The sequence below is a fragment of the Pogoniulus pusillus genome, chromosome 23 (assembly GCF_015220805.1).
Source record: "Pogoniulus pusillus isolate bPogPus1 chromosome 23, bPogPus1.pri, whole genome shotgun sequence".
In the NCBI taxonomy this organism is placed as follows: domain Eukaryota; kingdom Metazoa; phylum Chordata; class Aves; order Piciformes; family Lybiidae; genus Pogoniulus; species Pogoniulus pusillus.
Window position 1 is genome coordinate 80,538 of NC_087286.1, and position 22,970 is coordinate 103,507.

A 22,970-nucleotide genomic window follows, 5' to 3' on the forward strand; every position below is an offset into this window, starting at 1 on the left:
GACCCTTAACTCTGTGTGCACAGACCCGAGCGAAGACGACAGAGTCGTGAGTATTGCGGAAACCGTTCGGTTGGGTGGGATTCGACTGCCTGCTGTGAAAGAGTGTGTTTGAGACGGAGTCTGACTCCGAAGCGAGTGCGGAGGTCCGATAAGCCGCGGTTCCAAACTCCCGCGAGGGATTTGGCCGGTAAAGGATTCAAAGCGATTCCTATAGGATTCGTGGGTGGGTTAAAGGAGGGTCGTTTAGCCCCCTGCAAGACACTCTTTAGGCAGTCATGAAAGATGGGTCAAGTTGAGGACCCAAGACCCTAACAGAGGGAGCAAAACAAAATTACCAGATTAATGATTAAATATTGGAATGATAGGGGCCCCAGAAAAGCAAAACCAAAACTGAAATTAGTCTATTACTGTATGAGAATTTGGCCAAAGGAGCCAGTACGGCCACATGTTCAGTGGTCTATGTTTGAGTTTTTAGAGGACTGGGTTGGTCAAGCCCTGGTAGAATGTGTGAGAAACAGGAAAACGTTTAGCCCGGAGGAGGGTAAATATGCTGAGCTCTGGGAACTATAAGCAGAAAGAAAAGTTACAGAGCTGTATGCTCGGAAGACGAGGGAGGAACGGGAGTCCTTAGGCTGGAACTCACTGCCCGTTCCAGCCTCTCCCTTGCTGCTGCCGCCGCTCCAGCCCCACCCCGGCCCCGCCGCTGCCGCTTGTCTCTCTCTCTCGTCGAGTTCCTTTTTTTCCCGGCGGCTCCAGTCCCAGTGCCGTCTAATGTTACAAGGGAGAATGTTGGGGCTGGCCTGTACCCACTAAGGGTTCAGGGGGCGGAACGTTATTGGATGATCCCTGAGGGGTGGCTGAGAGACTAGGTGGAAAGGCTGAAAAAGAGTTTAATAGATCTCAATCCAGTGGCAAAACGGCCGGAGAGGGATCAGAGGAATTCCTTAGAGAAGCCCAGAAGTTATCTGTCCACAGGGGCGCAGAAAAATAGAGAGCAAGAGCTAAAGATCCTTGTAACAGCAGTGAGGGAGGGTTGGACAGTACAAACTACAACTAAAGAATTAAAAAGGATGGGGCCCAAGTGGCCTCTGGAAAATCAGAATTCAAGAGAAAGAACCTCCTGTGTGTCATTGTTGCAATAAGAAGGGACATATCCAGCAATATCGCTGCAAAAGGACACAGGATGAGAAATCATTCAAGGAAGACCAGGGGAGTCAGGGGCTGTATCTTTTGGGGACCTCACCATCTACTGAGCCCTTGATAAAATTATTAATAGGTTCCATAAGGAGGAAGAGGAGTTTTTTTGTGGACACAGGAGCTAAAGGAGAACCATTTAAAGTATCTGTTTTAAAGGAAGTAGAAATGGAAGCAGAAGATAAAATTTGTCTAAATGATTTGTTATTATTACTGGAGGCAGAGCATAACCTACAAAGGAACCATCTCCCTCCAGAATTTCAGTGGGACAGGGATTAACCTTCTGGGTTTGTTCACTAAAGAAGGGATCAAAGGATCCCTTTACATGTGAATGAGAAGATCCATAGATAGGGAGAAGAAAACAGTTAAGGTGGACGGCATTACCCCAGGGATTTACAGAATTCCCCAACTTATTTGGTCAAACATTGGAGAAGGTATTAGAACAGCTGGTGTTTCCAGAAGAGATAAAATTGTTACAGTATAGCAGGAAAAACTGAAGAAGCAGTCCGGGAAGCCACCGTACAGACTCTATTTTTTTTATTTTTATTTTTTTGAGCAAAAGGACATAAGGTGTCCAAAACAGAAGTTACAATTCGTGGAATAAGAAGTAAAGTATTTAGTGCATTGGTTGAGCAAAGGGGAAAGAAACAAGACCCTGAAAGAACATCTGGGATCTTGGGGTTTAAGACTCCAGAAAATAAGAAGGAGTCAGGCAGTTATTGGGACTCCTTGGATATTGTAGACAATGGGTAGAAGGATATTGCAAAAGGGTAAAATACTTATTAGTTATAGTAGGTCACCTAACCTAATGGGTGGAAGCTTACCCAGTGAGCAGAGCAACTGCACATATGGTGGTAAAGGTATTATTGGAAAATACAATACCAAGATATGGGGAAGTGGAACATATTGATTCAGATCAAGGGACACATTTTACCTCAAAATTAATTAGAAAAAAACAAAACTGAGAAATTTCTTTGTTGTAAAATGTGTCCTCATGGGGAAAAGTGTGACTGCCCTCTCCAAGAAGCCAGATCTTGGTGGGATCTCCCTGGAGGAATTTATTGTGCGTTTTTTTTTTCCCAGGGAACAGTGTTTGTGGGGGAGCTTTCCTTGAGCGGTTTTTGTAGGGAAGATTTTGAGGTATAAGGTCTTTTGTGTTGTTGTGACCTCCCCGTGGAGCTCTTACCTTAAAGGCAATGGCCACGGTGGAGAGGTTTTTGTGTCTGTTGGAAGCTCATGGAGCTCGCCCATCTGTGGAAGGGCTGGGCCCGTGAGAACTGGAGTAACTTTCAGAGTGTGAGGAGCAGATTGTGGCCCTGCAGAAGGAGGCACGGCCAAGTCGGGAAAGGGCAAAGTTTTCATCTGTGCAGTTTTGGGTGCGTGTTTCGCCGCTTCGAGAGATGAAAAGCAAAGCCAAAACGAATGAGAGAATAAAATCATTTCCTCCTTGCAGGATCTGGTAGATTCCCTGCAAGGGCATATTGTAACTTTAAAGGACGAAGTGGCAGATCTTAAGGATAGATTAAAAACAGAGCAGAAGTGGCAAAATTGGTTTTTGAAGAAGGAAGAACGGCAGGCAGAGCCTGCCTCCACATACCCTCAGGCAGAGCTGGCAGCAGCAGAGGAAGCTGCGGCTCACATGCGTCCTCTCATTAAAACCGAGATGCTGTATGAGGATGAGGATGGCACCCCTGCCATCACAACCAAAGAGATACCCTTTTCTTCCACTGAGCTGGCCAAACAGCGTAAAGAGTTTACACGTTCTGCTGGGGAGTCTGAGGTGGGATATGTATGGCGTGTTTCTAAAACTGGAGGTGATCAAATTAGGTTGACAGAAGCTGAAGCCACAGGCTATTGGGGTGCTAATGTGTTCCTAACTACGGGCAATAGGAGTGGTCCCTGGAGCCTTACTCAGCGAGCAGCTTTCTGGGCTGGGGGCTTTGACTCAAAAGAGAGAGGAGAGCCTCTAGTTCTGAGGGGAGGCATGAATCAGATAATGGAAAATGTGCAGAAGGCAGCTTGTTTGCAAATGGTCTATGATCGAGAACTGAAACATCATTTTGAATCACCCCTTTCTCTCTTGGTGGACCCAAAGCGAATGATTCCTTTGGTCGGGGGCTTCCTGACTCCCTTAAGATGAAGGGCATCCAGCTTCAAAAGGAGATAGCTGACACCCCACCTACCTCTCGAATACAAGCTGCTCTGAGGGAGAACTTAACACCTGGGAGGAGGCAGCCTGATTGCAGACAATGGACGTGGGAGGAGGTGGCCAGAGAGCTATTAGATTATGCCAGGCAGTATGGGGTGCCTGAGGAAGTACATAAGCCTGAGCCTAGAGGCTTGAGGCAGGTGAAAATTAATCGCCCACCTCCGAGTCCAGACCCCCGGAGCCAGATGCTTCGAATCCCCAGGCGACACTCGACTGGGGGAAGGGAGCATCTGAATACTAGACAGTATTGGTGATGGGTAGGCCGAAAGAAAGGGATCCCAAAAGAAGTGATTGCCGGGTTATTCACGAGGCAGTTAGAAATGGTTGTGAAGCACTGGCCTGAGCCCACCCTCGATAAGAGGACAGGTGTGCCTCATAGGAACTGAGAGCTTCACCCCTCTGTGGTGAGTGGGGGGGGGGGGGGTGAAGCATAGAGATCTGTGAGCTCACCAGTCAATTCTGAAATTGTACCGGGTTTGGGAGGTGGATTCGGGTTTGTGCTTAGCTTGGCTTAAGCTGAAACGATCAAAAGCACTTACAGGCCCATTCAAAGTAATTAAGTCAACTCTGTTAAGAGCTTCACCTAGGGAAACTCAGGGAGTCTCTCGTTGGATGGGGGGTGTCCTGCACGGATACTTTACTGATAAAGACTTGGAAAGAACAAACTTGGTTAACTCTGTGGGAAGGCTCTTTTCTTGTGCTGCTCACCACAGGAACGGCGCTCAGAACAGCAGAGAAAAGACGGACACAGCCTCACGAGTAAAAGCACCTGTGCAGGAGGGACAAGTGACTTTGGACCCAGGAGAAACAAAGTGACACTAAGGCTAAGCACTGCTGGAATTTCTAAATACTTATCACTCCTGGGGGGGGGCACTAATTGAGACTTCATAACCAATACTCAAACTGACGGAAAGTGTTGAAATTGTTACAAACAGGAGGGATTGTGTAGTGGGGAAGAGGTTTTTTGTTGTTGTTGTTGTTGTTTTGCCTGTTAGTTAGTTGTTTGTTTTGTTTGTGTGTTTTAATTTAACTTGTGACACATATTTCAAGGAAAGCAAAAAGGGCAGTGAGAGGCACCCAAGGAAACAAAAAGAGGGCAAGACCGGAGTGGGAACCAGTGCTGCGGCTGAAGAAGGTCTGCCGAGGGCTGCAACCCCTCTGGGCTGTGACCGCCGAGTGACATGGCCCTGACCGGACCTCTGCTGTGCATATTTGGGTTAAGCCTCCTGTCCTGGAACAAGCCCAGAATTGCAGTGACTGCATTGCTGCGACTCGGAGGGGCAAAATTGTGTCTCAAACACTGGTGTACCATACAATTTATGAGTACGAAGGATGAAAGTTAGATCCCTGTTATAAAAACGAGGGGTAATGAGACATTAAAAATCACTTGTTATGATCCAAAGGAAGGAGCTCCTATCCTTGGTGGGTAGAAGTAAGTGCAAATGATGAGAAAGGAAAGTTGTTAGGAAGAAGCCAAATGGCTACTGACCGCAGCCAACCCCTTTGGGTCACTTTTGCTGCTTGCCAGGCTATTGACAACAACGGTGCTTCAAATTGTGGGAATATGGGGTGCAGATGTTATTATAGTGTGCAAGAAAAATACATTTGCCCAGAGGATCCTGGCCAGTGCTGCCAGTATCGTAGAGAAAATCACAACATTTGGTATTTCATTCATTTTATCATGAAATAGAATCAGGAGTTAAGTATGAAATTCCAACAGTTGCTAAAAATATTGTTTGTAAATTTATCTGAGAATATTGCAAAATCCTTGAATGTAACCAATTGTTATGTCTGTGGAGGTACCAATCAAGGAGATCGATGGCCCTGGAAATCAATGGAAGCAAACATCCTGGAAAGTGGAGAGAGGTAACAGAAAGCACCAGTGGGTCCTACAAACCAATATAATTGGAAGAAGTTGCTGGCAGAGACTGGGTAATGGTCATTTTATAGGGAATTTGGAATGTGAAGGGGGTTACATGGTAAAATGGTAGCAAAATCATAAATGGGTGGCCAGCCCTGGTTGGATATTATCGGATTGGGAATAATGAGACCCAGCTTCTTCCTGTTGCCTGTCTCCAAGGGAGTAAGATTAGGCAAACAGCTGTACATTGAGACTGACGAGCCAAGAAGGGCCAGGAGGGATCTCCAAATAGGAAATTGGAAAGACAACGAGTGGCCTCCTGAAAGGATCATTGCCTATTATGACCCTGCAACGTGGGCAGAAGATGGATCTTGGGGATATGGAACCCCAATGTATATGCTTAATAGAATAATTAGACTAAATTGGCTTTAGTGGGAGGGGGAGTGCTGATTGTGATATTAATTGTACCTTGTCTCATTCCATGGTTTGTAAGACTGATCACGATGGTTGTGCAAGGAATGCAAGTGACTCTTGTACCCCATAACCCAGAAGAGAGAACCAAACCCCAACCTATAATGATTGTTCAGGCGATAAAAGAAAGGAGGAAAGATGGAGAGTTAAACTCTCTAGAGCAAGTAATTGCCCGATTTGAAGCTAAAACACGAATCAATCTGATCAAAAAGCAAATGGGGGATTGTGATAAATATATAGAATCATATGTTTGATCCGATCAATTCGTGGCAAGAGGTCACAGACAAGGAGGAAGGGGGGGGGGTTTGAATGTAACTGCATTCCTGCTTGCACCACCATCTCAATAAGCTTAAAGATAAGAGTAATTAGATTGACAAAGGAGGGAGGCATGTGGAAGAGATAGTCTTTTGCATATTGAAATGGAAATGCATTCCTTCTGGTGCCACCTTTCCTGTATGAGCAAATAGAAGAACCAGGACTTTGAAGTTCATGAGGAAGACACTTAAGCAAGACCCCTTACTTCATCAGACATTACCAGAGGGACCACCGGATAAAAGGAGGCCTGTGTGGAAGAGACATCTCACATTCCTAAGAACTGATAAAGAAAACCCAACCTTTTCTTAGAACTTAGTAAATATGTAATAGAATAGGGTATAAAAAGAGAAAGCTGAAGGCAAAGGGTGTGCGTTGGGGTAGATCAGAGTCTCTCCTCGCACCCAGGCCTGTACATTGCTTGATTCCTGCAACTTTATATTAAAGCCTTAACTTGCATGAACACCAGTTTGTGCCTGTTAATTATGACATATCCCATGATAACAGTTCGACTCAGAGGATGTGACACGTTCTGCCCATTCTTGCCGTCCCGTGCAAGTTGAGTAGTTTTCCTTAAAACGTCAGTGCTGTCTTGTACCTCTGAACCAGCTGGATCACAAATGAAGCAAGGGAAAAGGGCACATGCACACACATGAGCAAAGTCACAGAGACTTACAGGAGCAACGTGGGCACCTCACAAGACCGAACAAGAAATGAGAAGGATGCTCCTGCTGTTTGCAGGGCAAAGACAATAGCTGTAACCAACAGCACTAAGCAGGCTCCATAATGAATCCAATTGCGTGCATCGGGCGGCTTCTAACACCAGAGAACTGCACACCAAGCCTCTTCCACAGGGATTTACAGACATAGACTTACAGAATGTTAGGGGTTGGGAAGGACCTCTGGGGAATCACCAAGTCCAACACCCTTGCCAAAGCAGGATCACCTAGGTCAGGCCACACAGGAGGAGACGAGCACAAAGCACTTCCTTGCTTTACTAAAATTTTGTAGCAGAATCTCAACTTGTGCCTTTTTTCCCTTATCCACAACAACTCTTCAGCTGACACAGACCAGCACTGACCAGTAGCACTGACTATTTGTAAAGAATTGCATGTTTTCTATGGATTCTGCCTCGATTCAATGACAGCTGCTAGACATTCTCTCAAGATGCTTTTACCTCCTCATCATTCATCATCTCCCGCTATGTTCACAAAAGACAAATACTGGATATTCTCAGAGCCTGGTTTGTCTCCTCCTTTTTCATCCCTCCCCGCCAATGGGGTTCAAAATGAATTGTAATAATCCTTGCAAAACAGGCAGAGCTTTTATGCAGTAGTCCTGCACGAAGAATAAACACATGAGATGGGGGCAGCTGGGGTTTTAGACCATCTTCAGCCTGAAACTCCAACCCAGCTGCATTTCCCAGGGATCATTCTACTCAACACTTCAAAATAAGTAGTCTGTACTCAGGGAGCATCTCGCTCTGTAGCCATGGCTCACGTTGTGTTTGTTTAACATTTTTTTTTCTGCTGAACACAGTACGAAGTACAAGAGTCATAGAATCAGCCAGGTTGGAAGAGACCTCCAACTTAGCACCCAGCCCTGTCCAGTCAACTAGACCATGGCACTAAGTGCCTCATCCAGTCCATTGAGTACCCTGTATTGCTCCCTCTTTTTCACCATCCTGTGGCTCAAGCCTTCTTCCATGGCACAGGGATGGGCAGTGAGGTTTGCACTCAGACAGCGATGGCTATGGAACCCAGCTTTTTCACTCCTGCTGCTAAAAACGGTGTGTTAAGCTTCCTTTGTTGGATGTAGTTCAGAGTGTTTGTATTATTTCCTACTGCATTTGAAATGGGACTAGTGCTGCCTAAGTTAGCTATCTAAAAGTAAGGAATGTAGTTCAAAGGTGCAGTGTCATATTGCATCTAATTTCAGGATGACTACAGCTGGCAGAGAATGTAGCAGCACTGCAGTCCTTGTGCCCACAGCAGTGTGCTGCCACCACATTTCTTACAGTAGGTTTGGAAATTTAACTGATTCACTTGTGGCTGCACAATCAGGTGATCCAACTGAAAAATGCATCCATGACAGAAGTTCCCTGCTGGATCACATCTCTCATCTGACTCACCTCACAATTAGATCCCACTCAAAGGAAGAGGTGGGAAGACTGTACTTAACCAGACTGGATCACGAAAAATAGGCGTGTCCAGGGGATTATTTGTCTGTTCTATTTCAGACCTTATTCTGACCTGGTCTCTTCAGTAGTCTGACTGTACTGATATCACAGAGAAGCTCATCTCGATAGCAGACTTGGAGCTTGACTACCCATCTGACTTGGGACTTGTCTCCACTCAGCTCTAGAGCAAGTTTTAGATAGGGTGTATTTAAAAATGCGTGCTACTCTTGTCTAAAATAGAGAGTCTGCCATGGTAGGAGATGGGTCTGGCCTTGCAGACTGCAAAGAGATAAAGGCAGGCATTCAGCTGCCTGACAGGGCAGTTTTAAAGACTGCCCAAGTAACTGTTTCATTTGGTCGCTTGATTTATTACTTATCTTTTTAAATTATGGCAAGGGTTTATCTGTACCAAGGTCAGTTCTAGATTCTGATGATACGCAGTAAATCATTTCCCTTTAATCTTTTGGTGGGAGAGGGTAAGAGCAACTTGTTATCCGACAATCAGAGTCATTTACCTGCTGTGGAACAGCCAATACACACCCAGAGCAGAGGTGGGTTATTTATCCCAGTTCTGCACAGAAAAGCAGTGCTGAGGGCGGCTCCCAAGAGCTAGACAACCGTCAGCTCAAATGACAGCGCTTTGTAACAAGTTGTCCATGAGCCAGCAATGTAATTTCATAGCCATGAAGGTCAACTGTCTCCTGGGGTATAAGAGTGTGGCTAGGAGGTGTAGGGAGGTTTTCATCCCCCTTTGCTTTGCCCTACTGGGGCCACACTGGAGTATTGTGTCCAGTTCTGGGCTCCCCAGTTCAAGAGAGACAGGGAACTATTTGAGAGAATTCAGTGGAGGGCCACAAAGATGCTGAAGGAACTGGAGCATCTCTGTGAGGAGGAAAGGCTGAGAGACCTGGGCTCTTTATTCTGGAGAAGAGCAGCCAGAGAGGGGATCTTCTCAGCACTGACCAACAGCTAAAGAGTGTCTTGAATGTTTCCTGGAGTTACACACCTTTCTGTGCTGGGCTGAGAAGAAAATCAAAGGAAAAGAGGAAGGTTCAGAGCAGATGATGTGCCAGCAGGCCATTTAATTGCAGCTTTTGTCTTTGGCAGGGCAAGGACAAAGTCATTTTGGATGGCATACAAGCATAATTTTGGATGGCATACAAGATGTACTGCACAGCAATGCAATGACAGGGCAAAGGCAAAGCTCATCGCAGTCTCTGGCCACATGGGAATGTGGTAAGTGCTGGGCTGCAGTGATTTACTTCCTGTATGCAGCCTTATTGCACGTCCTAATATTTTACAAGTGCCCCGAGCTGCATGGCTTGCTTACAGTGTTCTTGTCTAGTTCCCTGTACAAAAAGACTGTATGATACATTAAGTCTGGGATCTTCTGCTACACAAAAAGTCTGCTAAAATTATTTTTGGCCTTAAGATTTATGAAGTATTCAGGATTACATGAAGTGTAGAGCCAGACTTCCTCAAATCCAGGTTAGAACTAGAGAAGTATTCAAATAATGAACTTTGTAAAGCAATTAAGTTTGCCCTGGCCAAAACAACAATTGCAATGTGCAACTCTCTACCTAATATTTGCACATGTAGGTGCCAGGAGCAAGTCTTTGTATCTTCCTCAATCTTTCTGTATTCAAAGCAGTACTTGCAAAAGAAATCACCATGAGGTGGGATTGGTCTGTTCTCCTTTGTAGCAAGTGATAAGATGGGAGGAATTGACCTCAGGTTGGACCATGGAAGGTTTGGGTCAGACACCAGAAAAGAATTCTTTCCTGAAAGAGTTCTCAGGCCCTGGAAGAGGCATCTTCCAGGTGTTTCAGAGATGCAGAGAGATGGTGTTGAGTGACATGGTTTAGCCCCAGCCTTGACAGAGTATGGTTGGACACAATGATCTGAAAGGGCTTTTCCAACTGGAATGATTCTGTGGTTCTATGATGAACACTTTCTATGTTTACCTAGCAGAATGCTGTTTATAATGAGTTCACCAAACACCAAACTGTGGTTATACTCTGCTTTAGCAAGCTTACAGCGCCTTGTTGCAGCAGCTGCTCCGCAAGGTGAGAGCTTGCACATGTGCAACACATGAGAATGCAAAATGCTCCCTAGCTGATACACATTACAAAGAACAAACCAACAGCATCTCAAAAGTAAACATTCTGCATAACTAACCGTCTTTACATGCTAGCATCTTTCATTGGGAGCATGCTTTAGCTTATATATGTGTCTAGGTTTAACTGGTTAAGTGATTGAAAAGAAAAAGTATTTAAACAGCTACTGGAGCAATTGGGGGGTTAGAGCTGCTAGGGTCTTCTACTTCAGCTTAAGGGCTTCTGGAACTACTTCTGTTAAGGACACTCTAGGACTCTGTAATGCTGGGGATTCTAGGGCACTGTAAAAAAGGGCTTCTGAGAGGACTCCTGCAGGTCACTGCTCCCTGAATTCCTGGAATTCCACTATGCTATGGGATTTGCACGTTCCTTACCCAGTGACTCTCCGTTTTCTGGGCATACAATTTCGACAGTGCATTGTGGTGTTCCCGTAAGAAGCAGATAATCTAGGAGCTGCTGAGACCTCTGGGTGCCTTGGCTTTCCTGGAGATGCTGGCAGGAGCATCACTCTCTGCCAGCTTGCTGACACTGCCACGGAGAACCCTTTGTCCTAGTGCTTTCTTTGGCAGGAACAGCATTGGTACTGTTCATGGTACTAATTAATGGTACTAATTTTAAGCTTGGAGGACTTTATATGTCTAACTGTATAACCAGAACAGGAGAGTGAAGCTTCTTACTACAGCCAGTCTGTGTAATGTACAATGGTGCCAGCTGCATAGATTGCAGCCTGTGGGACTGGTGTATATCAAAATCTATCCAAGCTAGTAATGCAACGAAGTGATGGCATGTGGAAACAGTGGTACAGTCCCAAATAGCTCATAAAGAACATAAATATTGTGCAGAGTCCAACAAGGCTATTATAAATGATCTTAGGCACAAACCAATCAGTACCAAAGACAATATAAATGATCTTAGGCACAGATCAATCAGTACCAAAGACAATATAACGTTTATTTGTTAAAACAAGCAAGCAGCACTGGGCAGGAGGGGAGTCTGTGCTCTACCAACTCGTGCAACCAACACAGAACAGCCTCTCCTATTTATATATTCAGTTTATGCACATGTAGTAAGTTTGTTGGAATATGTAATTGAGCCCTTGAAATTCGTGCTGCACCAGAGATGACTCGTGCGCCTGCGTCATCCACTCACTTCTGGTGGTCTTCTCCGTGTGTCCTCCCAACTCTGACCCCCATGGTGCAAGTGCAGTAAGAAAAACCCCGCCAGTCCCCAGGCTAATTGCCTGTCCCAGGGAAGCACATTTCCCCCGTTTGTTTCCTCCCAACACAAATCATTCTCCTATTTGTCACAATCCTCCCTCTTCCTTTTCTGTGTATTGATTCATGTTTCCCTCTCAAATCTATTCAGCATCAACCCAGCCCTCTATTTAATTGGATCCCTGAACTGTGAAACTTCATGTAACAATAGTGTTGAAGAGAGGCAGTATGGCCACCGAAGGTAAGAGATGCAATTCCACTTACAGCTTGCACACCTTACAGATACATCTATCCCAGCTGTTGTCCCCTTATTATCCCTGGATTCCCGCTGTGAATTTTGCTGATGCTTTAGAGAGCATCTCTGCATAGGGTAACTGATAGAGTCCCAACCCTCTGTTCTGCTGCAGAAGGCATGGAACACCAAAGAAGTGAGGTAAATCAGCCAGCTTCAGGTTCTACTTATCTGGACTCGCAAGTTCCCCAGGTCTGATGCCACTCCAAAGCGAATTAACTGATCATTTGAGCCAGCTGGCATGAGTCCATCCTTTTTCAGCTGTTCCAATGGCTGTCTCGGTGGTCAAGAGAACTTGGAATGGCCCTTCCCAACAAGGGGTTAGAGTTGTCTCTTTCCAGCTTTTTACTAAAACCCAATCTCCTGGTTCAACCTTATGAGTCTTAAACCCCAAAGGAAGTGACTGGGCTAGGAGCCCTTGGACCCTCATTTCCCCATGTCTTTTAGCAATTCCCTGAACATACGTTCCCAGGGTGGTATCAATCATTTCTAGTGTGGCCCCTCCTTCCTGGCATAGATAGGGTAACTCATAGAACAAATAACTGTGTCTGTGCAGGGTTCTGTTCTAATATTCAGTAAGGTCAGGGGTGAGCACTCTACCCATGACAGTTGTGTCTCTACCATTAGTTTAGTCAGTGTTTGCTTTAAGGTCTGATTCATTCTCTCAACCTGTCCTGAACTCTGAGGGTGCCAGGGGGTATGATAGTCCCATCTAATTTCTGAGGCTGAGGTCAAGTGTAAAAGGTTAACCCTAGTGGGGGAGTGGTCTTGATCCCCCCTGACTCCTCCCCAGGGGTGGGTCTGAACCTTATTCCAGGTGTAGTGCTTAGCCCACTCCCACTGCCTGTCTAGCCCCCTATGAAAACAGAGGAACTTCCTGTTTTGTTCTCTCTTGCTCTGCCTCTCTGCCTGCCGGCACTACCTCCCTGTTGCTCTGTTTTACCATGTGGCCATCATTCCACGAGGTGGACAAACCTATTGCCATCAATCTGGTTGTATATATTTTTTTTCTCTTGTATCTTGTTTTCCCTTCCCTATACCTTTTATAACTTCCCTACCTCAACTAACTTTTACTTATTGTTAAAGATTTCTCTTTTAACTTCCAAATAGAAGCGGGACTATTTATTTGGGTCTGTTTTACCTTTTCCTCTCTACATCCAATTCCTTTTCTTTGAAAAAAAAGGGGGGGAGGGAAAGGCATCCATTAATTGTTATTGGTTCTATTAACTATACTTGAGTCTCTGGGAAATTTAAGCTGGAACCAAGACATAAAGTCACTGATGACTCTAGAAGTAAAATGCATACCCCATCTGAGTCAATTGTCCTTACTACTCCAAACCCAGGGATGATTTGTTCCAGTAGCATTTTGGTCACAAAGTGGGAAGTTGCCCTGGCAGTAGGGTAGGCTTCCTCCCAGTGGGTTAACTGATCCACTATCACCAGGAGATATTTCCACCAATTTACTTGAGGCAATTCAGTGTAATCAGCCTGGATCCTTCCAAAACGCCTGTATCATAACTGTCTTCCCCCACCAAAGACTTGATGCATGACCTTCTTGTTTACCTTCTGGCAAGTCTAACAGTCACAGGTGATCTGCTTCGCCAATTCAGAAATCCAACACTGCCATCAATTTTTGAGAATTTTTGGATAGGAGCCCATGTTCCTTATTTGGAAGGCCAGCCCCTTTTGATGCCCCTTTACATGTACTGCAGCTACCACACTGGGCCACTTCAATGATTCCAGTATTCGTTTGATTAATTCCCCATGGATCAAACCCTTCCCCTGGGTACTGATTAATCCTCACTCTTTCCAGACATTGCCAAACGTATGAACCACCCCATAAGTGTGTTTCGAATCTGTATAAGTGGTTCACTCATTGTTTAGCCACACCAAAGCCCTCCATGGTGTGTACAGCTCGCATGCTCGGGCCGACCAGGCTGAGCTCAGTTTCCTGCTGTGGATCGCCTCCATGCTTAGACCATTTATCACAGCGTACCCTGAGTTTCGCTTCCCCTCTATGCAACTAGAAGATACATCTATGAACAGTCTTTCTTCTGTTTCTAATTCTGTTTCTTCTAAGTCCTAAAAGACCTTGGTCTGCATTTGCATGAGATTTAGGCAGTCATGTTCTAATGTTCCTATCCCCTCAGGACTAGCATACAAGAACTGGGCAGGATTAGTTGTTGAGGTTGCAGCCAATTTCAGTTCCCCAGTATTCTGGCATCAGTAGAGTGGCCTCATAGTTCAGTATTCTGGCATCAGTTAACCACCTTTCTACCTTTTGCTCCAGAATACTTCCCACACTATGTTGAAATGCTCCCAAAAGTAAGTTTCTGAGCCTCTTCAACAAGCAAGGCTGTGGTGGCCACGGCCTGGAGACAAGTGGGCCAGCTGTGGCTTGTAGGATCTAATAATTTGGAGAAGTGTGCCACAGGCTTGTGGTGGCCTCCCCAGTCCTGAGTAAGAACTCTGTAGGCCACCTGTTCTTCTATGCTTACAAACAACTGGAAAGGATGTTTCAAATCTGGCAAGCTTAAGACCAGTGCTGTCACCAATGCCTCTTCTACTTTACTGAACTGTTCCTCATCCTCCTGTGTCCATTTAATGGTATCAGATACAAGTTTTTCACACATAAATTTTACCAACTGAGTATATACCCTGAAATCCACAGTCTACAATACCCAAGTAAACCCAAAACTTGCCTGGTTTCCCTTTTTGATTGGGGAGGTGGAAGGGCTAATATTCCTCAGACCTGCTGAGGGTCTAATTTCTTTGATCCCTTTTCCAGTAAGTGACCAAAATATTTCACCTTCTGTTCAATGAACTTCACTTTTTGTTTAGAGACCCTCAACCCCCTGTCACCAAGGAAGTTTTACAGACTTATTGTGTTTTCCTTGACTGATTCCTGAGTCTCTCCTGCTACCAACAGATCATACACATATTGAACCAGAACCACCTTTTCAGGTATTTTGAATGCTTCCAGTAATTTCTGCAGGGTTTGACCAAATAAATTAGGAGATTCTTGGGGTAATACAGTCCACCGTAATTGTTGTTCCCTCTGAGTGTCCAGATCCTCTCAGTCAAATGCAAAACTATCCCTGCTTTCTTTGCCCAGTGGACGAGCCCAGAATGCATCTTTTATGTCTATCACACTATACCAGGTGTATTTGGCGGGTACATGACTCAATAATGTGTACATGATTCAATGCCAGGAACTGGGTGGCTGTTCTCTGGTTTATAGCACATGAGTCTTGTACCAGTCTGTAGGTGCCATGCCCTTTCCTTACCAGGAACATGGAGGTATTCTGTAATGACATGCAAGGTTCTAGGCTCCCTTCCCTGATTAATTTATTATGAGCTTTAGCCCCCTCCTCCCTTCAGGCAAGATGGGATGCTGCTTTACCCTTATCGAGTAGTCTGGTTCTGTGATCCTTATTTTAATTGGTTCTAGATGTAGTTCTCCAAAATTACCATCTGTGGCCCCCACCCCTAGGTTTATAACATTTCTCATCTTCAGTTGTTGAACTCATTAGATTCACTACCATTTCCTTTGCTGTGGGAACCACTACAATTCTCAATTGTATCTGGAGATCTCTGCCTAATAAGTTACATTCTGCCTCAGGTACAAAGAGTAGATCTTGCACAATGATTGTCTCCCCAGTCCTAATCTTTACCTTTTTAATAACTGGCACTTCAAACCTCTCCCCACTAGCCCAAATTACCCTTACAGTCTCCTTTCCTTCTTTATACCCCTGGGGTATCTGTGTAATCCTTGATCTTTCAGCTCCAGTATCTACTAATGTGATGGTTTGGGTGTTCCCTGCCCCCCACACACTTTGCAAATCACCCAGACTAGACTCAGCCAGCTCTGGAAATATGAATGAAGCTTATTATTTACATCTTAGCTCAATATACAAGCAGATATTTACAGTATATGCAGATATATACAGAAATATACAAGATAAAAGGTAATACAGAAACACAACAGCCCACCCAGAAACCTGAGTCCCCAGAAGGGGCTCTCTACCACCCCTTCACCTTCCCCCTACCCCTCTCAACCCAGTCCCAAGGAAGAATGGAGATTTGGCCAGGGGGTTAGGAAGCAAAGTGGATTAGGAAAAGAAACAGAGGGTGCAGTTAGGAGAGAGAGATGCAGGTTGGAGCTTGCCAGCAGCAGAAGTGGTTATCTATGTTTTTATTTCTTGTTCTTCTACATCTCAGTAAGCCTATGAGGGGAGTAGACATCACCATTGTTTTCCTTTCACAGCCTGTAATCTAGTTCTCACCAAAACACTCTAGCTAGCTTCAAACTAGCGCAACTAAGAACTCGTGTTCCTCCTCCTGGGCTCCAATTTTTACTTTTATCAAGGGCTCAATCTTGTCATTTACCCCCAAGAGGAAGAGCCCCTGACCCCCCTAATCTTGTTCTGACTCTTGCGATGTCTTCAAATCTTGCTGTCGTTTAAGTCAGTCCCTCTTTAGGTGTGCCCTCTTCCCACAGTGAAAGCATTCCCTAGCTTGTACATCTGCGGTACTTGTTCGGGGGCCACTCCTACCATTCCTTGGTTACAGCTGTGCTTTCCCTGGCTGCCCTGTCCGCTGGGTCTCCCTGACTGCCGCCACAAAGATCTTGGCTTTATTCTTAGCCTTTTCCTCATCCCTCCTAACGTATACCTTCTGTGCTCCTCTTAATAATTCCTGTCAACTTTTTTCCTGCCACCTTTCCAATTCCTGTAACTTTTGTCTGATGTCCCAGTTGGACTGACTGACAAAATTCACCTTTAAGAGTACCTCGCCTGCCAGGGAGCAGGGTTCTAACCCTGAGTACTGCTGCATATCCTTTTAAAGTCTCTCCAGCCAGTCTATGGGGGATTCATCATTTTCTCCATTAGTGTTAAATGCTTTAGCAATATTCTGTCCCTGAGGAACTGCTTCTTTTATTCCCCTTATCATAAATGTTCTATCATCTGCCATTTGTTGCCAGTCAGCTGCTTGGTTTTGATTCCAATTAAGATTAACTGCTGATTCCCCCTCTCCCAAATTCTCATCTCAGATGTTCTAATCATTTGTCTCTCTTCTGAGATGAAGGGAATCCTCAAGGTGGACTGCATTTCTTCCCATGTATAAGTATTTGGTCCCAGAAACTGGTCTAACCTCTTTGATACTCCTAGAGGATCGTCTAGAAGTTTCCCCATCTCTTTCTTGAAAGCTCGTAACTCTCTGGAGTTCAAAGGAACATTCACATAGCCTATTCCACCTTGATTTCCTCCCAGCAGCACTTCCCTTACAGGATACAGTCAGGTAGTGCCTTGCCATCTGGCAACTTCTTGCCTGAGTCTTTGTGCACTTAGAATTAGGGGTACTTTGTGGCCATTTCTTGGCGAGCTGCTTTTTTTGCCGCCTATGCCAATTGTGGCAGAGGGGAGAAATTAATTGGTGCGAGATGATATTCTATACAAATACATAATTTATTAACTTCAGTATTCTGAACTCTCACCAACCTCAACCACTGAATTTTAATATTATCTAGGATCTTACACGGTTGTGTCCAATCTTCAGGAACTCTACCTGTGGACGTTGAGGCTGGAATCCTCCCGGCTTCAGGGGAAAGGACAATCTCTGACCTTGTTCTCCTGGCTTCTTCTGGGTGCTCTGTCCAGGGATTCTTAGGCAGGACCTTCAGGTGCAGAGGCAGGATGTTGTGCAGTGTCAGCATGGTCTCATGCTTGCCACACAGGCTGATTGCGTGCAGACAATCCGGGGTCTGCTCCTTGTTAACTTGTGGCAGTGGAGCCTACCAGACAGTGATAAGGCAGCAGGTGTGCAATGGGGTGCACGGCTGCACAAGAGACTGAACTCCCTAGAGGCAGGTAATACAGGCTGTAGTCCTGGTAACTCACCGCAGTGTTGTGCAGGTGTGCATGGCTGGCTGGGAGCCTATGGGAGATGTGTCTCTGTAGGGAATAGTAGATGCACTGCAGGTGAGCACTGCGGGCAAACAATCAGGCAGGCAAGCAGGCATAAGCAAAAAGCAGTGCAGGTGAGTCTAAGCAGGATAATGAGAGCAAGCAAGCACGTTGTTTACCTGTGTACCTCTATTTATCAAATGTAGGCCAAGATTAGTGGCCCCTTGGCCACCAAAATGACCAATCAGCTTGGCAGTTAGCCAAAGCAATACCATAATAGATGAGAGCCTCAGGCCTGGACCTCCCATATGTGGGGAGAGCATGGGCCTAGCACGCGGTAAGCATAAGCTGAGCATGTGGGCTTATACAACCGCTTTACACAACCACATTACACAACCTGGACCCTGGGCAGGCCAGACTTTATGGCACCAGGCCTATTGTGCCCCTTTGTGTTTAGTTTATGTGTTTACCTCTGGTTTGGGCAGAAAAACATGTCCAGGCAAGGCAAGGCATATGTTAGCTTATTTTGGGCCTATGGGCCCTCCAGGGCAGCTTTTTTTCCTTGCTTCCACCTTAGCTGTGTGTTCTGTGCGCCTGGTTTTTCTGAAAGCACCCACAGGCCACATCAGAGTTACCAAGAATTTGTTATAAATGATATTAGGCACAAACCAATCAGTACCAAAGACAGTATAATATTTATTTGATAAAACAGAAGCAAGCAGCGCTGGGCATGAAGGCGGTCTGCGCTCTACCTACTTATGCAACGAACACAGAACAGCCTCTCCTGTATATACATTCAGTTTATGCACATGTAGTAAGTTTCTTGGAATATGTAAATGAGTCCTTGAAATTCTTGCTGCAACAGCGATCCATCATGCGCCTGCATCGTCCAGTCACCTCTGGTGGTCTTCTCTTTGCGTCCTCCTGACTCTGACCCCCCTGACACAAATGCAATAAGAAAACCCCCACTGGTTCCCATGCTAATTGCCCATCCCAGGGAGGCACATCTCCCCCTTTTGTTTCTTCCTAGCAGGAATCATGCGCCCATTTATCACAATCCCAGATGACCACCAGAAGACCACTGAGAGGGTGGAACCAGGGCAGCGAATGGGAGGAGGACACCGATGCTAATGAGCTCCAAGAATTAATTTTAATAATCAGCCCATTCTAAGAAATAATTGTAATAATCATACCTCTTCTCATATACATGTGTGATCTTGTAACACAAACTGTGGCTTGTGCCAGCATAGGGTGTGCAGGATTGGAGGAAATATCCCCCCTGTCACCTGGCACTGTAATAAACATATCTACTTCATAAATCTCCACGAGTTTTGGGGTTCATTCCACAGGTCATGGAACCAACCAATCAAAAAAAAAACAAAACAAAAACAGACATGGCAAAGGATACCTAAAAGTGTTAAAAAGTCACAATCAGTGACTGGGATCAGATCATGCCTTTGTGTATAGGGTTAACACTCCAGGGGGAATAACCCTGAACCTGACCCTAGGGGTCTTGACCCCTCCCCAGGGGTGGGTCTGACACCACCAGGTGATGGTTAGCTCACTCCCCCCCTTCCTGTCCCATAAAAGCAGGGATACTTCCTGTTTCTCTCTCTCTCTCTCTCTCTCTGCATCTCTCTTCCTCTCTCTCTGCATCTCTCTTCCTCACTCTCTGCATCACTCCGTTCCCTGCATACCAGGTGGCAGACACGAGGCAGCCAAAGCCACCATCACAAACTCGGGTTGTAGTTATACCTTTTGTATTTTGCTTTTTTTCCCCCTTCCCTATACCTTTGTAACCTCCCTACCTCAGATACCTCTTTCTAAGTTATTGTTAAACTTTTCCTTTTAGCTTCCAAATCGAGTGAGATTGATTTATTTGCCTCTCTACTTCTAACTCCTTTCTTTTGGGAAGGGAGGGAGGAGAGGGAAGGACACTCTACAAATTGTTATTGGTTCTATCAAATTTATTAGAGTCTCTGGGAATTTTAATTAGAACCGAGACAATTTAGTCACACATAGTACATGCACTGACAATGCCAAGAAGACAGAAAGGTTTGAAGAGAGAAGTGAAATTCGAGTGGAAATAGAAATATCCAGAGTTAAAATACTAAACGACTACAGAACTGATCCAATTTATAACTATTACATTGAGATAAAATTCAGATTATCACATATTTGCCTACTACAGTGTTTTTGTACTTTCCTCTGAAGCCCAAAATTGGCAAAAAAATTTCTGAGTTAGGTTGTTCAAACCTGTGTGCAAATTCTTTTGTCAAGGTTTATTGAATATAGGTGGCACAAATTCGGATATATTTATGACTACTTGAACATTGTGGTAGAGGGTCCAGAACTGTGCTCAAAGTACATCTCCAGGACGTGTCCCTCCGTGTCCCAGGCGCACACAAACATATGCATTCGCTTTCTCCCCTCTCCCCCTTTCCCGGGCTGGGGCAAGGCAGGAAGAAATACAGTAGCCATGGCTCCTGTCAGTCTAGACAGCACCGCCGCGTCTGGGCTTGTTTTGAGCCTGCTTTGTGTTCTGGTAAGCGGAATCCACGTTTTTATCTGGGGACAGCTGATGCCAAGCACCTGCATCTTACATCTCTGGTGTGCATGACCCAGGACTGGCTAACTGTGGAATTTTATCTGTTCCTGTTGGACCAACATTCTCTGGGCAAAATGCTTACGTTCAGCTTTGGTAAGTAAGTTGCTGGTTCTGCTTGCTGCCTGCCCCCGCCTTGCTTGCTTCCACACCGTGTGGAGCTGAGACCCTGCCTCTGCCCGCCAACGGAAGGTGCTGGCACTGCTCGTCTCGAACCGAGCCCGGGGCTGGAACCGCTCCGGGAAGCAGCTGCCCGCCTGAGCCCAGCCGAGTCGCGGACCGCTCGACCCCAGCCTCAGCCTAACGGCATCGGGTTGCGACGTCGGGCACCGCTCTTGCCGACCGGAGCCAGCCCCGTTCACAGCATCCACCGGACTGCCAAGGCCCGGGAGCTTGGCTCCTGCCTCACGCGGGTAGCTGACCGATCCGGTAGCACCCTGTGAGTCACGGAAAGAGCCGCCCCGCACCGAGGAGTCGTCTGCCGTGCCCGTGGACGCCGGAGCCGACGAGCCCAGCGCAACCTGCAGGCGCCGCTGCCAAGTATTCCTCTGCAGCACCTCTGCCACCGCCACGGGGAGCAGCCTCCGCGGCTCGGAGCTGTCTTTCTTTGGTTTGTGCAGCCGCACGCTGTTTGCGTTACAAATACTGAAATTCCGGGACATGGAGCGTGAGTACATGGAGTCTTTTCTCTGAACTTTGTGCCTGCCGCTTAACTTTAAGCGGCTGAAAGTTCCTTTAGCGTTACCCCTAGAGGGCAAGCGGCAGATGCACCGCGAGAGTCTCTTCTCAAACCGATTACAGTTTCTCAGTGTTCTAATGCCGTTTGGATCGTTCTGATTGCCTGTACAGGCACTCTGCAAAGCGAACTTTCCCGCCAGATAACCCAGTCCGCGTGTGACTTTAAGTAAGTTCAGAGGGTTAAGCAAATATTAATAAGGAATAATGAATATTTTTAATATCAGCCTTGTCATCATTAATACTTAATAACAATACCACCACAAACATGCAAAGGCATCTGTGTCTATATACCAGGAGTTACTATAATCTTAGTGGCATGCATATGGTGCTGTTTTGCCAATTAGTCATTTTGCTTGCACACATTAAACTCTTACTCTTGTCAGTGGATAAGTATTTCGAGGCTGAAAGCTGTACACCTGCTTGTGTGCACTGGTGAGGAGGGGGAACATGCCCAGAGAAGAGACTTCATTGCTCTCTACAGCTACAGCTTCATTGCTCTCTACAGCTTTGGTGCTGGAGGAAAACTATGATATTGTCGCCATCACTGAAACGTGGTGGGATGGCTCACATGATTGGAGTGCTGTAATCAATGGCTACGGACTCTTCAGGAGAGACAGGAAAGGGAGAAAGGGCGGGGGAGTGGCACTGTGTATTAGGGATGCTCTGGATGTCATGGAGGTAGAAATCAAGGATGATCAAGTTGAGTCATTATGGGTGAGAATTAAGGGAAAGGCCAACAAGACTGATATCCTGGTTGGAGTCTGTTACAGACCACCCAGCCAGGAAGAAGAGGTTGATTTATTACTCTTTAAACAACTGGAGGCTGCCTCAAGATCACCTGCCCTTGTTCTGGTGGGTGACTTTAACCTACCAGACATCTGCTGGGACTTAAACACTGCAGAGAAGAGGCAGTCTAGAAGGTTTCTGGAATGTGTGGAAGACAACTTCTTATCCCAGCTGTTACGTGAGCCTACCGGGGGGTAGCCCTGCTTGACCTGCTGCTCACAAACAGAGAGGGGCTGGTAGGGGATGTGGTGGTTGGAGGCTGCCTGGGGTCCAGTGACCATGAAATTATAGAGTGTGCAATACATGGAGAAACCAGGAGGGGATCAACAGAACCTCCACACTGGACTGCCCAAGGGCAAACTTCAGCCTATTTAAGGAACTAATTCAGAAAGTTCCTTGGGAAATAGCCCTTAGAAACAAAGGGGTGCAGGCAGGCAGGAGCTGCTTCAAGAGAGAACTCCTGCAGGCACAGGAGCAGCTGTGCCATTGAGCCGGCAGAGGAGCTGAGGAGGGAGGCAGCCAGACTGGATGGGCAGGGAGCTGCTGAAGGAATTAAAGAGTGTATCACCTTTGGAAAAGAGGGGAGGTGTCCCAGGAAAAGTTCAAGGAAGTTGCTAGGTCTTGTAGAGGAAAAATTAGAGAGGCAAAAGCCCACTTGGAGCTTAGGCTGCCACTGCTGGTAAGGAGAACAAAAAATGTTTCTTTAAATATCTGAATGGCAGAGAAGGGCCAAGGACAAGCTCCAGTCCTTGTTAGATAGAGAGGGGAATATAGTGACAAAGGACGAGGAAAAGGCAGAGGTGCTTAACACCTTCTTTGCCTCAGTCTTCAATAGTGGGACAGGCTGTCTCCAGGACAGCTGGGCTCCTGAAGTGGTGGATGGAGTCAGGGACCAGTACAGTCCCCCTCTAATCCATGAGGAAGCAGTAAGGGACCTGCTGCGTCATTTGGATCCTCACAAGTCCATGGGACCAGAGGGGATCCATCCTAGGGTGCTGAGAGAGCTGGCACCTGAGCTGGCCAAGCCACTCTCCATCATTTATCAGCAGTCCTGGCTCACTGGAGAGGTCCCCGAAGACTGGAAGC

General features: G+C 46.1%; 1 protein-coding gene across 2 annotated transcripts in view; it reads left to right on the plus strand.

Moving 5' to 3' along the window:
• HACD1 (3-hydroxyacyl-CoA dehydratase 1) overlaps positions 1 to 22,970 on the plus strand; it is a 50,893-nt gene that overhangs the window by 1,282 nt on the left and 26,641 nt on the right. For both annotated transcript variants that reach the window (XM_064162291.1, XM_064162287.1), the window contains exons 2-3: positions 9,334 to 9,462; positions 11,709 to 11,798. In XM_064162291.1, coding sequence (XP_064018361.1) covers positions 9,356 to 9,462; positions 11,709 to 11,798 — 197 coding nt within the window. In that variant the 5' untranslated portion in view covers positions 9,334 to 9,355. The remainder of the gene's footprint in view (positions 1 to 9,333; positions 9,463 to 11,708; positions 11,799 to 22,970) is intronic.